Below are 13,984 nucleotides of genomic sequence, written 5' to 3' on the forward strand. Positions count from 1 at the left end.
CAATTAAATACTGAAACCCAGATGTATACAGGCATTCTAAGTAGAGAGGGTGGTTGTTCTATGCAAAACTTAGAAAAAGAAGATGAAACTTACACAAAAACTTTAAAACCATTAGAAGAAAATATTTTTAAAAACGTTATGATCTTGGGACAGGAGAGGATTTCATTAAAAATAAAAAAAGGAGGGGTGCCTGGGTGGCTCAGTTGGTTAAGTGTCCGACTCTTGATTTCAGCTCAGGTCATGATCTATCTCCCAGTTCATGAGATTGAACCCCATGTCTACCTCTGCGCTGGCAGCATGGAGCCTGCTTGGGATTTGCTCTTTCTACCCCTCTTCCGCTTATGCGCGTGCTCTTTCTTGCTCCCTCTCTCTCAAAATAAATAAACGTTTAAAAAAAATAAGAAAAGCAAAGGACAAAAGAAAAAACATATTTGACTAAAAAATGTAAAACTTCCATGTGACAAAAAATAGCAAGAAGTTCAAATACTAGCAATATAGGGGGAAATTAGAACACATAAATCAGTAAGAAAAAGAAAAACAACCCAAAAGAAAAGTGAGCAAGGAAATAAATATTCAACAGAAAATGAAATATAAATGATCAATCAACAAGAAAAGATGCTTAATCTCATGGATAACCGGGAAAACTGCTACTTAAAAAAATAAGGAAACCAGGGACACTTGGGTGCTTGGTTGGTTAAGCGTACGACATCGGCTCAGGTCATGATCTCACAGTTCATGAGTTCAAGCCCCGCGTCAGGCTCTGTGCTGACAGCTCAGAGCCTGGAGCCTGCTTTGGATTCTGTGTCTCCCTCTCTCTCTACCTCTCCCCTGCTCGTGCTCTGTCTCTCTCTCTCTCTCTCTCTCTCTCTCTCTCTCTCTCTCTGTCTCACTCAAAATTAAAAAAAATAAATAAATAAAATAAGGAAACCATTTTAGATATACAAAAATTTTCTTTTTTTTAAAGCAATAAGCATGTTTTTATTTATTTATTTTTTAAAGTACGCTTCACAGCCAACATGGGGCTTGAACTCACAATCCTGAGATAAAGAGTCACATGCTCTACCAAGTAAGCCAGCCAGATGCCACAAACTGACAAAAATTTTCAAAAGTCAACACCAGTCAGTACTGGTGAACACACAGCAAGCGGAAACTCTCAGTCACTGCTAGTGAAATAGAAATGGTTACCAGCCACTTGAGAGATTCTTTGGCACTTATTTAGCAAAACACCTTAAATTCTCTGTGATCCAAAAATTCTCTTTGGCACACATGTTCACTGTATGTTCACAGTAGCAAAGTTCATGATAGTAAAAAAAAACTAATGATAATTTAAGCAGCACAAGGAATGGATAAACAGTATGGCAGTCATATAACAAAATACTACATAGCAAACATGTATACATACATTTGTATGTACACATATGAACTTAGATCTCAAGACATAATGATAAATGAAATTATGATACTGTATCATTTATGTGAAATTTCACAACACACAAAACAGTATTTTACATACACATGCATGAATAATATATGCAAGAGTATTAAAACTGTACTAAAAACCTACATTTTAAATGCATGGGGGCTGTTGTCTTTGAGAGGACAAAGACGATGTCAACTTTGTAGGATTTGTCTTATTAAAAAATAACAAATATAACATCAACAGCTGTCAATTCTGAGAGGTGTATATTTGTTATATTATTCTTGATACTTTAGTCAATTTTCTAAATTGTAAAAAAACCAAAAACTAATAAAGGTCACCAATAAGATCAGAATTCAACTCTCTTCACCTATGTAAATACTGACGAAAAATAATATATGTGAATTCAACATGCTAAGAATACAACAGGTTAAGTAAACGGAATATATTCCTTGTTATGTAATTACTCTAATAAACCTCACAAAAAGTGGAATAAAACGTATCCTGGAAATGAGGTAACGATTTTGATCTTTTTTTTTTTTAACATTTATTTTTGAGACAGAGAGAGACAGAGCATGTACGGGGGAGGGTCAGAGAGACAGGGAGACACAGAATCCGAAGCAGGCTCCAGGCTCTGAGCTGTCAGCACAGAGCCCGACGTGGGGCTCAAACTCACAGACTGTGAGATCATGACCTGAGCTGAAGTCGGACACTTAACCGACTGAGCCACTCAAGTGACCCACGAATTTTGATCTTAAACAACTTTCATAAAATCAGTAAAGTGAACTGTCTTTAATTTGCATATTTCCAATTTTCATCTAAGCATTAAAAACGTACAAACCCTGCAATAAACCAACTAACCTGTATGGGTTCTTCTATGTCTCTGGAGTTCATCACTCCTTGTGAATCTTTTGCCACAAAACATCCAGTTGCATACAAAAGGTCTTTCTCCAGTATGCCAGCGAAGATGTGCTCGTAGGTGAGATGTTTTGCCATAAACTTTTCCACATCCTTCAATATGACAAATATGCTGTTTCTTTTTTCCTGGTTCATTACTGCCTCTAACAAAAACAAAAAACAAACATTAATTATACTCTTAGACACCAAGCTTATAATTACAGAAAAACAAAAGGGAATCAAGGTTCTTAAATGATACACTTCTGAATGGGTTTTTAAAATCATGCCACAATTGTAGTTAAAAATCAGAAAAATTCTAATCAAAAAAGGGTTATGTATGAAACTCAAAACTGTTATGAAAACATGTTAACCTCAGAGAGTTCGTGTTCTACCACGGACTTCATGTTCCTTCCCTAACAGCCTCTTCCCTTTGGAAAAAATCTCTAAGCTTTTCAAGACACTTGAAAATTCTTCTCAAATACCAAAAAAATGGTAATCTCCATTTAAAAGTGTACGGTTCAGAGTTTAACTCCCAGTAGGAAAGAAAGCATGAAGAGCTCCATTGGCCTAGTCCCTAGTGAAACCAGTGAAAAGTATGAAAACAAAACAAATAATATGTACAGTTCCTGGAAATGGCTCTATGAACATATAGCAAATAAATAAATACTCAAGAAAATTAAGAGTTGGTAAGAAGAGTGAGAGCCTGTGGTATTTGAACCAAGACCCAACCCTCTCTCCCAATTTCCTATCACTTCCCTTGACACATAAACACTGCAGATGGGCGCAGCCAAGAACAGGGTTCCCTTTTCATATCTCCTAGTTTGAGCTTATCTCCCTAGGAAGGGGCAAGAGGTCAGCATTTCTTATTCCACGCCCAGTTACCTGCTGCTGAGGCTAAGTTTCAGGCAAGTGTGACTGACAGGTAGGGAACTCTCTTCTACCCAAACCCAACTCCTGAGACCTTGGCTCTACCTTGGATAGGGCACAGTGAAAATACTGCAGTCCAGTCACCTTTGACTCAGCTCCTTTGTAGTGCATACATCAGAACTTCCAAGCCAGCAGAGGCAAGTCAAGAAAGCCTGAGGCCATTGCTGCTGCCCTGCCACCAAGCATTTAGCTCTCAGATCAGGGATGCCACTCAGAAAGAAATGTGCCACTATCCCAACCCTATGTTCAGGAGCCATGACAAAGAGATGTTGGCCAGACAGAGCACAGCATATAACAGAATTCCAAATCTCTTCCCAAGGAACTGAATTCATTTGCAAACAAAGTGTGGAAAAACTTCAGCGTATGGGTGCTCTTAAAATCAGTGGAGGCGGTTGCAAAATGAAGTTGGGAGGGGACTAATAGATATAATGGAGAAATAGGCAAAACTATGCTCACTAGGCTGACTGAAAGAAGGGAGGGAAGAGGCAGCTGGGAGTAGCCCTACAGAGTCATAAATCTCAAAGCGCAGGCCTGTTGATCTAGTCCTTTAAAAAAAAAATCTGATTGGATCACTTTGTAGAGCAATATACATTTCAGGGCTTTGAAAACAATAGAGCAATCAGTGGACAATTAGTGGAGTTTAACAACTGGGTGTGGTTAGGGACAGGACACTAAAGATCTCTGCCCAAACCACTGTCCTCCAGGGTCACTGTAAGCATACCGAATTTTGCATCCACTGAGGAGCAACATACTTCATAGCGACAGTGAGCAACATGCTTCATGGCGAGTTAAGGGAAGTTCACCAAAATAATCCAGCCAGTCACTAAATAAGCAAGCAAACAACAATAAACCAGGGGTGGGGGGGTGGGGGTGGGCAGTACTAAGAGTTGCTACAATGTATTATCTAAACCATCCAGTTTCCAACAAAAAATCTAAGACATGCCAAAAATAAAACAGAGGAATATGACCCTTCACTAAAAAAAAAAAAAAAAAAAAAAAAAAAAAAGCAGGCAAGTGAAACCCGGAGAGCAGATTTAACAAGACTTCAAAGTAGCCATTTATAAATATGTTTAAAGAACTAAAGGACACCATGATTAAAGAAGCAAAGCAAGATATAATGACAATGTCACATCAAATAGAGAATATCAATGAAGAGTTACAAATGGTTAAAAAAACTACCAAGAGGAAATTGTGGAAATGAGAAGTACAACTAAAATGAAAAATTCACTAGAGGGACTCAAAAAAGGGAAGGAATAGTAAAATTGAAGGTAGATCAATAGAGACGATGTAACTTAAAAAGAGACAAGAAAAGAAAGGAAAATGAACAGAGTGTCTGAGAAATGTGGGACATCCAAGTATCGGTGAGGGAAGGAACGGGGAGGGGAGGACAGGGGAGGGGAGAGGAGGAGGAGGAGGGAGAGAAGGAGAGAGAGAATAAGTGCCACAGAAAAAATATTCAAAGAAATAATGACTGCAAACTTAATTAATTACTCAAAAACATGAATCTACACATGCAATAAGCTCAACAAACTCCAAGCAGGCTAACTGCACAGATCCACAAATAGACACCTTATGTACTAAAAAATCCTGAAACCCAAAGACAGGACAAAATCCCGAAAGTGGCAAGGGAAAAATAACTCCTCACTTACAAGGGAACTGCAGTAAGAATAAGAACTTGCTTCTCAGCAGAACAATGGAGCTTAGAAGGCAGGGTGAAAACATATTCAAAGTACTCAAAGGAAACAACTCAAACAAGACTCTATCTAGCAAAACTACCTTTCAGAAATGAAACAAAGATATTCCTGGATACACAAACACAGAGAACTTGTTTTGAGCAGACCTCCTTTGCAAGAAATAGTAAACGAAGATCTTCAGGTTGAATCAACTGGATGCAGAAAGTAATTACACAATTAAGATGCACACAAACAAGCAAGAGATCACCAGCAAAGGTAATTATGTAATTACAAAGGACAGTGTAAGTGCGTATTTCTTATCTTACCTGATTTGAAAAGTAATTTTAAAAACACTACGTGTAAAATGTATTGTTAAAAGCCACAACATTACAGAAATGTAATATATTTAATATATTTGCCATTAACAGCGCAAAGCAGGGAGGTAGGAGCAAAGCTCGACTGGGCTAAGAAAATGATGCCAGAAAGGAACTCAAACATCCAGAACAGAGAACTACTGATAAAGTTAACATAGCAAAAGTTAGATATGCTTGCTCATCTTCTCTCAATTTCTTTACAAGACATTATATAAAGTAATAATTATAATAATGTATTATTGGGTTTGTAACACAGATGGATAATATATATAATAACATCACAAAAAGAAGTAAGCTATAAAGAGAGAACATTTCTGTAATTCACTGGGATTAAGTTACTATAAATCTTAAACTGATAATGATCAATATGTATATGATAAGGCCCAGAGCAAGTACTATGGAAATAACTCAAAATAATATAAGTGAAAAAATTATTAACAAAATTAAAGTGCTATAGGGATGGCTGTGTGGCTAAGTTGGTTAGGCATCTGACTTCGGCTCAGGTCATGATCTCCCATTTTGGGAGTCTGAACAGCTTAGAGCCTGAAGCCTGCTTTGGATTCTGTGTCTCCCTCTCTCTCTGCCCCTTCCCCACACATGCTCTCTCTGTCAAAAATAATTAAACAATAAAAAAATTTTTTAATAAGTAAAAAAATAAAGTGCTATATTATATTCACTTAATGAAAAAGACATGACACACACAAAAACAATCAAACTGAAAGACAAATTCAACCATATTAATAACATCAAATGCAAATGGATTACACACTCCATTCAAAAGACAGATTTTGTCACAGTGAATTAAAGAAAAAACAAAAAAACACTAAGATCCAAACTACATGCTGTCTACAGTGACATAGGTCACATTCAAAGACTGAAAGATACAGGGAGATTAAAGTAAAAAAGATGGAAAAAGGTAAGCAAACAACCACCACAAGAAAGCTGGAGTGGCTGTACTAATAATACAAGACATAATAAACTTTAAGAACAAATGTTATTGAAGACAAAGGGGGAAATTTTATAGGGCTAAATGGGTCAATCCATCAGGAACATATAATAATTATAAACATACGTGCACTTAGAGTAACAAGAGAACACCTAAACAGATGAAGTAAACTGACAGAAATGAAGGGAGAAAGAGACAATTCAACAGTAACAGTTGGAGATGTCAATACTCTATTTGCAATGATAACTTCATAAAACAATTAAGCAGAAGAGCAACAAGGAAAGAGAACACTTGATAAACTTGACCTAACAAATATCAACACTCCACTAAACAGCAGCAAAATATACACTCTTCTCAAGTGAACATGTAATGTTCTCCAAGATAAATCATATGGCTAGGCCATGAAACAAACCTCAACAGAAGACAGAAGTAATGCAAAGTATGTTTTCTGACCACAATGACATAAAACTAGAAATTATAGCAGGAAATTGGAAAATTCACAAATACCTAGAAATTAAATAATACACTTCTAAATAACCAGTGGGTCAAAGAAGAAATCGAAAGGGAAAGCAGGAAAAAGCCCGAGATGAATGAAGATACAACATAACCAAATTTAAGGGATACATGTAAAGCAATGCTTAAGAGAGAATTTTTTAATTTTAGAATTTATTTATTGGACAGAAAGAGAGCACACACATGTGCACAAGCTCACGTGAGCAGGGGAGGGGTGGAGAAAGAGGGAGAGAGAGAATCCCAAGCAGGCTCCACCCTTTGAGTGCAGAGCCCAACTCTGGGCTTGATCTCCTTAACTCCAAGATCTTGACCTGAGCCAAAATCCAGAGTCAGACACTTAACTGACCTGAGCCACATAGGCACCCCAGAGAGAAATTTTTAGCTGTAAATGCCGACATCAAAAAATATCTTAAATCAATAACCTAACCTTCCATCTTAAGACAACGGAAAAAGCAAATTAAATCTAAAATAAAGCAAACAAAAGGAAGGAAATAATAAAAAATAGAGCAGGAACTAATGAAATAAAGAATACGAAAACAACAGGGAAAAAAAAATCAATGAAACCAAAAGCTGATGTGACTTGACTTTTGAAAAGGTCAACAAAATTGAACAAGCCTTAAGGTAGACTGACCAAGAAAAAAAGAAAAGACTCAAATTACTAGAATCTGAAACGAAAGAGGACATCATTACCAACCTTACAGAAATAAAAAGGATTATACAAGAATACCAAGAATAACTGTATGCCAATTACTTAAATAACTTAGATGAGATGGACAAATTCCCAAAAAGACATTAAGTACCAAAAAGTGATTCAAGAACAATCAATCAGAAAAACCCTTAAAAGTAAACAGATAAATTAGATGAATTAGTAGTCAAAAAATACCCATAAGAAAAATACCCACAAGCCTAGGACTTAGTTTCACTGATAAATTCTACAAAACAGCTAAAGAATTATTCTTCACAAACAGTTCTTCACAAACTTTTTCAAAAATAAACTGGAGGAAACACTTCCCGAATCATTCTATGAGCCCAATATTATCCTTTCCAAAAGCAAAGACATTAAAAAAAACTACAGACCAATATCTCTCACGAACACAGATGCAGAACTTAACAAAATACTAGTAAACTAAATATAACTGTGCGTGTGTGTGTGTGTGTGTGTATAAAATTACATACCATGACTAAGTTGGGTTTATTCCACAAATGCAAAAGTACTTTAACATCTGACAATCAATTAATACCAATAGAAAAAAGATAGAAACTACATGATCATCTCAACAGATACACAAAAGCATCTGAAAAATCCAACGTCCTTTCATGACAAAAACAAAATGAAGTAGGGATAGAAGGGAGCTTGCTTAATTAAAGGCATATATGAGAAAGCTCAGAGCTAGCAACATACTTAATGGTGAAACACTTAAGATCAGGAACAAAACAAAGATGTCCACTTTTGCTACTTATATTCAACATTATACTGTAGATTCTGGATGGAACAATTAGGTTAGAAAAAGAAATAAAAGTCATCAAGACTGGAAAGAATGAAGGAAAACTATCTCTTTTTGCAGATTACATGATCTTACATATAGAAAAACCCTAATGAATCCACTAAAAAAAAACCCAAAAACTATTAGAACTAATAAAAAGAGTTCAGTAAGGTTACAGATACAAGATTAATACACAAAAATTAATTGTGTTTATATACACTTGCAATGAACAATAAAGAAAAAGATCCATTTATAATAGCATCAAAAAGAATAAAATACTTAGGAATAAATTTAACAAAGAAGTACAAAACTTATACTCTGAAAACTACAAAATAGTGTCAAAAGAAATCAGAGAAGATCTCAAACTGACAAGCTGACTGATTCTAAAATTCACATGGAATTGCAAGTGTCTCTGTACAATCAAAACAATACTGATAAAGAATAACAAAGAGAACACATAGTGCCCGATTTCAAAAGTTCAGAGAAGGACAAAGTAATCAAGACTGTGTGGTAGAGGCATAAAGACAGACATACAGCTCATTGGAATAAAACCAACAGTCTAGAAATAAACCTATTTGGCTTATATGGCCAACTGATTTTTGACAAGGGTGACAAGACCATTCAATGAATGGGGAGGGGAGAGTCTTCAACAAATGGTGTTGAATGGATCCTTACCTCACACCATACACAAAAACTAACCCCAAAACCGATCAAAGACCTAAATGTAAGAGCAAAAACTATAAAACCCTCACAAGAAAATGAGGAATCTCTGTGACCTCAGATGTGGCAATGGATTCTTAGACAGGACACCAAAAGCAGAAGCAACCAAACACAAGGCTGAATTTCATCAAAATTAAAAACTTAGGTGTTTCAAAGGACACTATCAAGAAAGTGAAAAGACAACTCTCAGATCGGGAAAAAAATATTTGCAAATCATGTATCTGATAAGGGACTTGTATCTAGAATACATAAAGCTATTACAATTTAACTTAAAAAATCTAATTTAAAATAGGCAAAAGATCTTAATAGACATTTCTCCAAATAAGACACACAAATGGCCAATAAACACATGAAAACACACCTGACTAATGAAGTCATCAGAAAAATGCAAATTAAAACCATACTGAAATACCATTTCACGCACACAAGGAAATCTATAATCAAAAAGCCAAATTATAACAAGTGTTGGCAACGAACTGGAACCCTCATACACTGCTGGTGGGAACGTAAAATGGTACAGTTACTTTGGAAAATAGTCTGGCAGTTCCTCAAGTGGCTAGACTTAGAGTTACTACATGGAGCATTAATTCCACTCCTTGTCCACTCCTTGTCCATTTCAAGAGAACTAAAAACCTATGCCACACAAAAATTTGTATAAAAGTGTTTATAGCAGCATAGGAGCCAACTGGTGGAAAAATTCCAAGTGTCCACCAAAAGATAAATGGGTAAGTAAAATACTGTGTATCCATACAATGAAACGTTCATTTGTTCATTAAAAAGAATGAGGTACTAATATGTGCTAGAATATAGATAAACCTTGAAAACATTATGCTACGTAAATGAAACCAATCAAAAGATCACATATTGTATGATTCCATTTATATGCACGTCCAGAATTGCATAAAGACAGAAATCTGTTCAATGGCTGCCTTGAGTTGGGAAGAAAGGGGGCCAAGGGGGTTGAGGGCTAAAGAAGTCAGGGTTTCTTTTGCAGGGTATCAAAATGTCCTAAAATGGTGATGATGGATGCACAACTTTGTGAATATACTAAAAACCAATGAAATGTACACTTTGAGTGAAACTGTACAGTATATGAATTTTATATCCATAAAATTAAAATTTTTGCATAACAAATGAAACAAGAAAGCCACTAAAAGTAGAAGGCAGAAGGTGGAGGACCACTAAAACTCCATTTCTAAACTAGCTCAATTTAATCCCTGTAGTAACAATATTGTATCTCAACTTCTGGGCTACAGAGCCAGTGACATTCTAGTGATCCAAGGACCCGGCCAACGGCTTGGTTTACCTACTATTTTATGCCTTCCAGAGAGATAAAGTTGGTAACAGAGCATTTACCTTCCTTCTCCTTCCCTACAATTAGGACAGGAACAGGCAACTCTTCGAAGCCTCTTGCCAGGCTGCACCTCTTGATCAGAAGCTTGCTGGCCTTGCTGCAAATGCACTTGTGTGAGTTGGTCAGGACTAACAGCACCTATCGTTGCGTTAGCAATTCCTCCAACTGCTACAGTTACAGGAGCTATCGTGGCTTGTTGGACCTTTACTCCATCTTGTCCTTGCTGCTGACCTAAAAATTGGGGGTGAGGGGGAAAGAGTATTATAATGTTTTCTATTTCTAAAGAAAGGATAAAAAAAAATTCCATGTGGACATTTAAAAACTACCATATTTGTTTTAATAGTTAATCTGTGTAAAATACAACAGCAAAGGGGTTAATGATTTGTATTATGCAAACCCTCCTAAAATACAATATTCTTATTAAGTAGTTCAGGCTGCCTCTCTGTCTGGTTGGTGGGACTACACATAAATCATTTAACCCTCTCCTGGCTTTAATTTCCTCATCTGTAAAAATGAAGACAACAATACTTGCCACCTACCTACCTCATCAAAGTGCTGTGAGGATTCATGAGACATTATTTGAAAAGCACTCTGAGATCCTCAGATGAAGGATGCTGTATCCATTTCCACAGTAAACAACGTATCTCATTCACTCCAAGAAAATACAGGAGTAAAAAGTAACTAAACGAATGATTAAGTTTTATAGATATTTCTCATTCCTAGATACTTTAGGTTAAGCAAACATTTCTTTATTAAGGAAATCTTTTTTTATTATACACACTGAGTTATGTAGTTTTTTAAAGTGTAAAACCACCCATGATTATTACATACTATCACTATAATCATAAAATAGACATTTAGGACATTACTACTTTATTCACTCATGTAGCTCAGACTTCACCTCTCAGGTTAGTACATATACCAACTTGACTTCTTCACTTAGGGAAAACTATGATAAATAATACATAATATGACAAAAAAATATCTCCTGTTAAGTGCACAGGAGTATGCCTTATAATCATCCTTTCTCTCAACACAGTTCTTTCTCCACATCAGTTTTGGAAGGGCAGCTGAGAAACACCTATTTATAAAGGAATGTTCCCACCTGTGAGAGTTGATGTAAGAATTAAACAAGTTAATTTTTATAAACTCCTTACCACAGGGCCTGCCACAGAGTTCATTATTAGTTATTTGTTATTATTTGTTAGCTAGTATCACTGCTACGAGTGTCCATTGAGTTGGGTGGCAACACCAGAATAAAATATGGTAGCAGAAATAAACACAAGAGAACTGGGTATAAAATAAAGGGTTTATTTCAAAGCTGCATATGTAGTACTTTAAACATTGAGCTATCAAGAAAAGATAATAAAAATCAGCAAAACTAAACCTCTAATTCTCCTAGCCAAAGTCAATCTCATTCTCCTCTGTGTATTCAAAGCACTCTGAAACCTTTGGTACAGCATCAATATTTGTAATACAAATAAAAAAATATGTATTTTGTCATTGTTTTAGTAAGGATACATATTTTAGTTTTCCTCCTAACATTTAAATTTTTGATCATCTTTGAATTAACATGGTGTGATAGGTAAAACAGTGCAAGTAAAATCCAAAGTTCTGAATTCATGTCCGATTTGGTGACCGTGCACTTGGATACCCCTCAAGTTATCTCACCTCTAATAATGCTGACCTCCCTTAAATTCCTGTCCCTTATCTACTTCAGAGAGTTCTTTCTGACGATCCTAAAGGGCAAAGACTGTAAAAAATAAAACAATACGTACATGTAAAGTATAACTATTATGTCTCTATGTGTCTTTTGAGTACTTAAAAGTTGTACATATTCAGTAAAACCAGATTCCTTACGGATGCCCAAGGCGAAGTAAACTTTTCAAACTACTTGTGTATCTAGAGTCACAGTGATACACATACTCCCTGTTTACTGCAAAATAAATGCACTTATAGAAACAGGAATTCTATCTGAACCAGCACTATATAAAATCTTTAAAGCTTGGTCCCTATGGAGTGTGGGTATTCTAATGTGGTAAGTATTCTTTACATTCCTTAAGTCATGAGATATTTCTGGCCATAATTTTTGCAGTTATTGCTCATACAACACTTGGTCATGCCTTTCAAGTTGCAAGGGTATTAGATGCAATGGTAATGCATGTCCTTCATTATGTCAAAGAAGTGCTAGGAATCCCCTGATCACTGGCTGCTCATTTTCCTCAGTTCCTTTGATCATTTCCTCGATAGACTCCTCAAGTCTCCACATTATGGGCATTTATCTGTTCAATGCCTACACAACTTGGCAAGTTAGTCCAATGAATAATACCAAATACTTGAATTTATAGATTTAAGTCTGACCAACTCTCTTGACTTCTTCACCTAGATGTCCTAGATCATTCAAGTTCAACATAGTTCAGTATTACTTTTCTTTCATTTCCACTGCTGCCAGTCAAGTATAAGCCACTGAACTCCTTACCAAGGCTTCCAAGGCCCTGCTCAAGTTTAAACCCACCCTGTCAGACCTCACCAATTATTATTAGTCTCTCCCCTCTCACTCTGCTTCTGACACAGTGACCTTTCTTTCTAGCCCTCAAACAAATCAAGCTCATTCCCTTCTTATGGCCACTGCATATACTCTCTCGTCTGAATGGAAATGCCGTGCCACCTAAATCTTTGCACAGCTGACTCCTTAGTAATATTCTAAGTTCAAAACTCTCCTCTTTAGAAATACCATTCCTGACCACATCATCTAAAACGGTACCTTTTAGTCCATTTCTCTATCATCACCAAGTTTTGTCTTACCTGGTTTAAATTATCTTATCCTTTTTAACTTTTTTTCTATCTTTGCCTCCTCATTTCTGAATGTTAAGTGCTATGAGAAAAAGGATCTTGCCTGTCAAGTTCACTGCTGTTTCCAGCCCATGGAACACCACCCAACACATAGTAGCCACTCAGGAACAAAAGCTTAATAAAGGAATTTTTAAAAATTAGTTCATCTTCAAAACTGCTACTACTAATGTTTCTGTTTTGGTAAGTGCTAATTACTACCCTCCTTATTACTACACTCAAAACAGTAAAACGTCAACTTTTAGGCTACTTCTCCTTTACCCATTAATTACATCCATGTGATAGCTAAGTTAAAAAGCGCATAAAAGGGTAACAGCTCTTGGATTCATCTTATCTTTCTATTGCCAGAACCATAATCTCGGTCCAGATCCTTGTTACTTTGTGCCTCTACCAGCCTAAATGGGACCCACATCTCCTACCTCATCCTTCAAACTGCTTCCAGAAATTTAAAAATGCTAACTTTCAGTCATTCACCATCGGCCAAAGTCTGCATTCAAAGGACTCCACCACAAAGACTTAACTCCTGGCTCACAGACTTCCTCTTCGTAGCCAAATCCAATGTGAATTTTCCCACTGAGCAATACATGATTACCCTGCCTCATGTGACACAATCAACCATTCTTTCCTTCTTAAAACTTGACTGAAGAAGCTACCTAATTTCCTACATTCTGAGAAACCCCCTCTTCTTTGTTAGCTATTACCAGCATTTAAATCTAAGCTTCTGTCACATTTTTATTTTTAAAAGATTTTATTTTCGGGCGCCTGGGTGGTTCAATCGGTTAAGCTTCCAAATCCAGCTCAGGTCATAGTCTCGTGGTTCATGGGTTCA

At 36.2% G+C, this 13,984-nt stretch overlaps 1 protein-coding gene across 4 annotated transcripts in view; it reads right to left on the bottom strand.

Moving 5' to 3' along the window:
- Positions 1 to 13,984, bottom strand: part of SP4 (Sp4 transcription factor) — an 83,397-nt gene that overhangs the window by 24,481 nt on the left and 44,932 nt on the right. For 2 of the 4 annotated variants that reach the window (XM_058724859.1, XM_058724861.1), the window contains exons 4-5: positions 10,308 to 10,536; positions 2,279 to 2,478 (exon numbers count right to left, since the gene is read on the bottom strand). In XM_058724859.1, the coding sequence (XP_058580842.1) occupies positions 2,279 to 2,478; positions 10,308 to 10,536 (429 nt within the window). The remainder of the gene's footprint in view (positions 1 to 2,278; positions 2,479 to 10,307; positions 10,537 to 13,984) is intronic. The other 2 variants (XM_058724860.1, XM_058724862.1) reach the window with 1 other exon arrangement.

This window comes from Neofelis nebulosa, chromosome 4 (assembly GCF_028018385.1).
Source record: "Neofelis nebulosa isolate mNeoNeb1 chromosome 4, mNeoNeb1.pri, whole genome shotgun sequence".
NCBI lineage: Eukaryota > Metazoa > Chordata > Mammalia > Carnivora > Felidae > Neofelis > Neofelis nebulosa.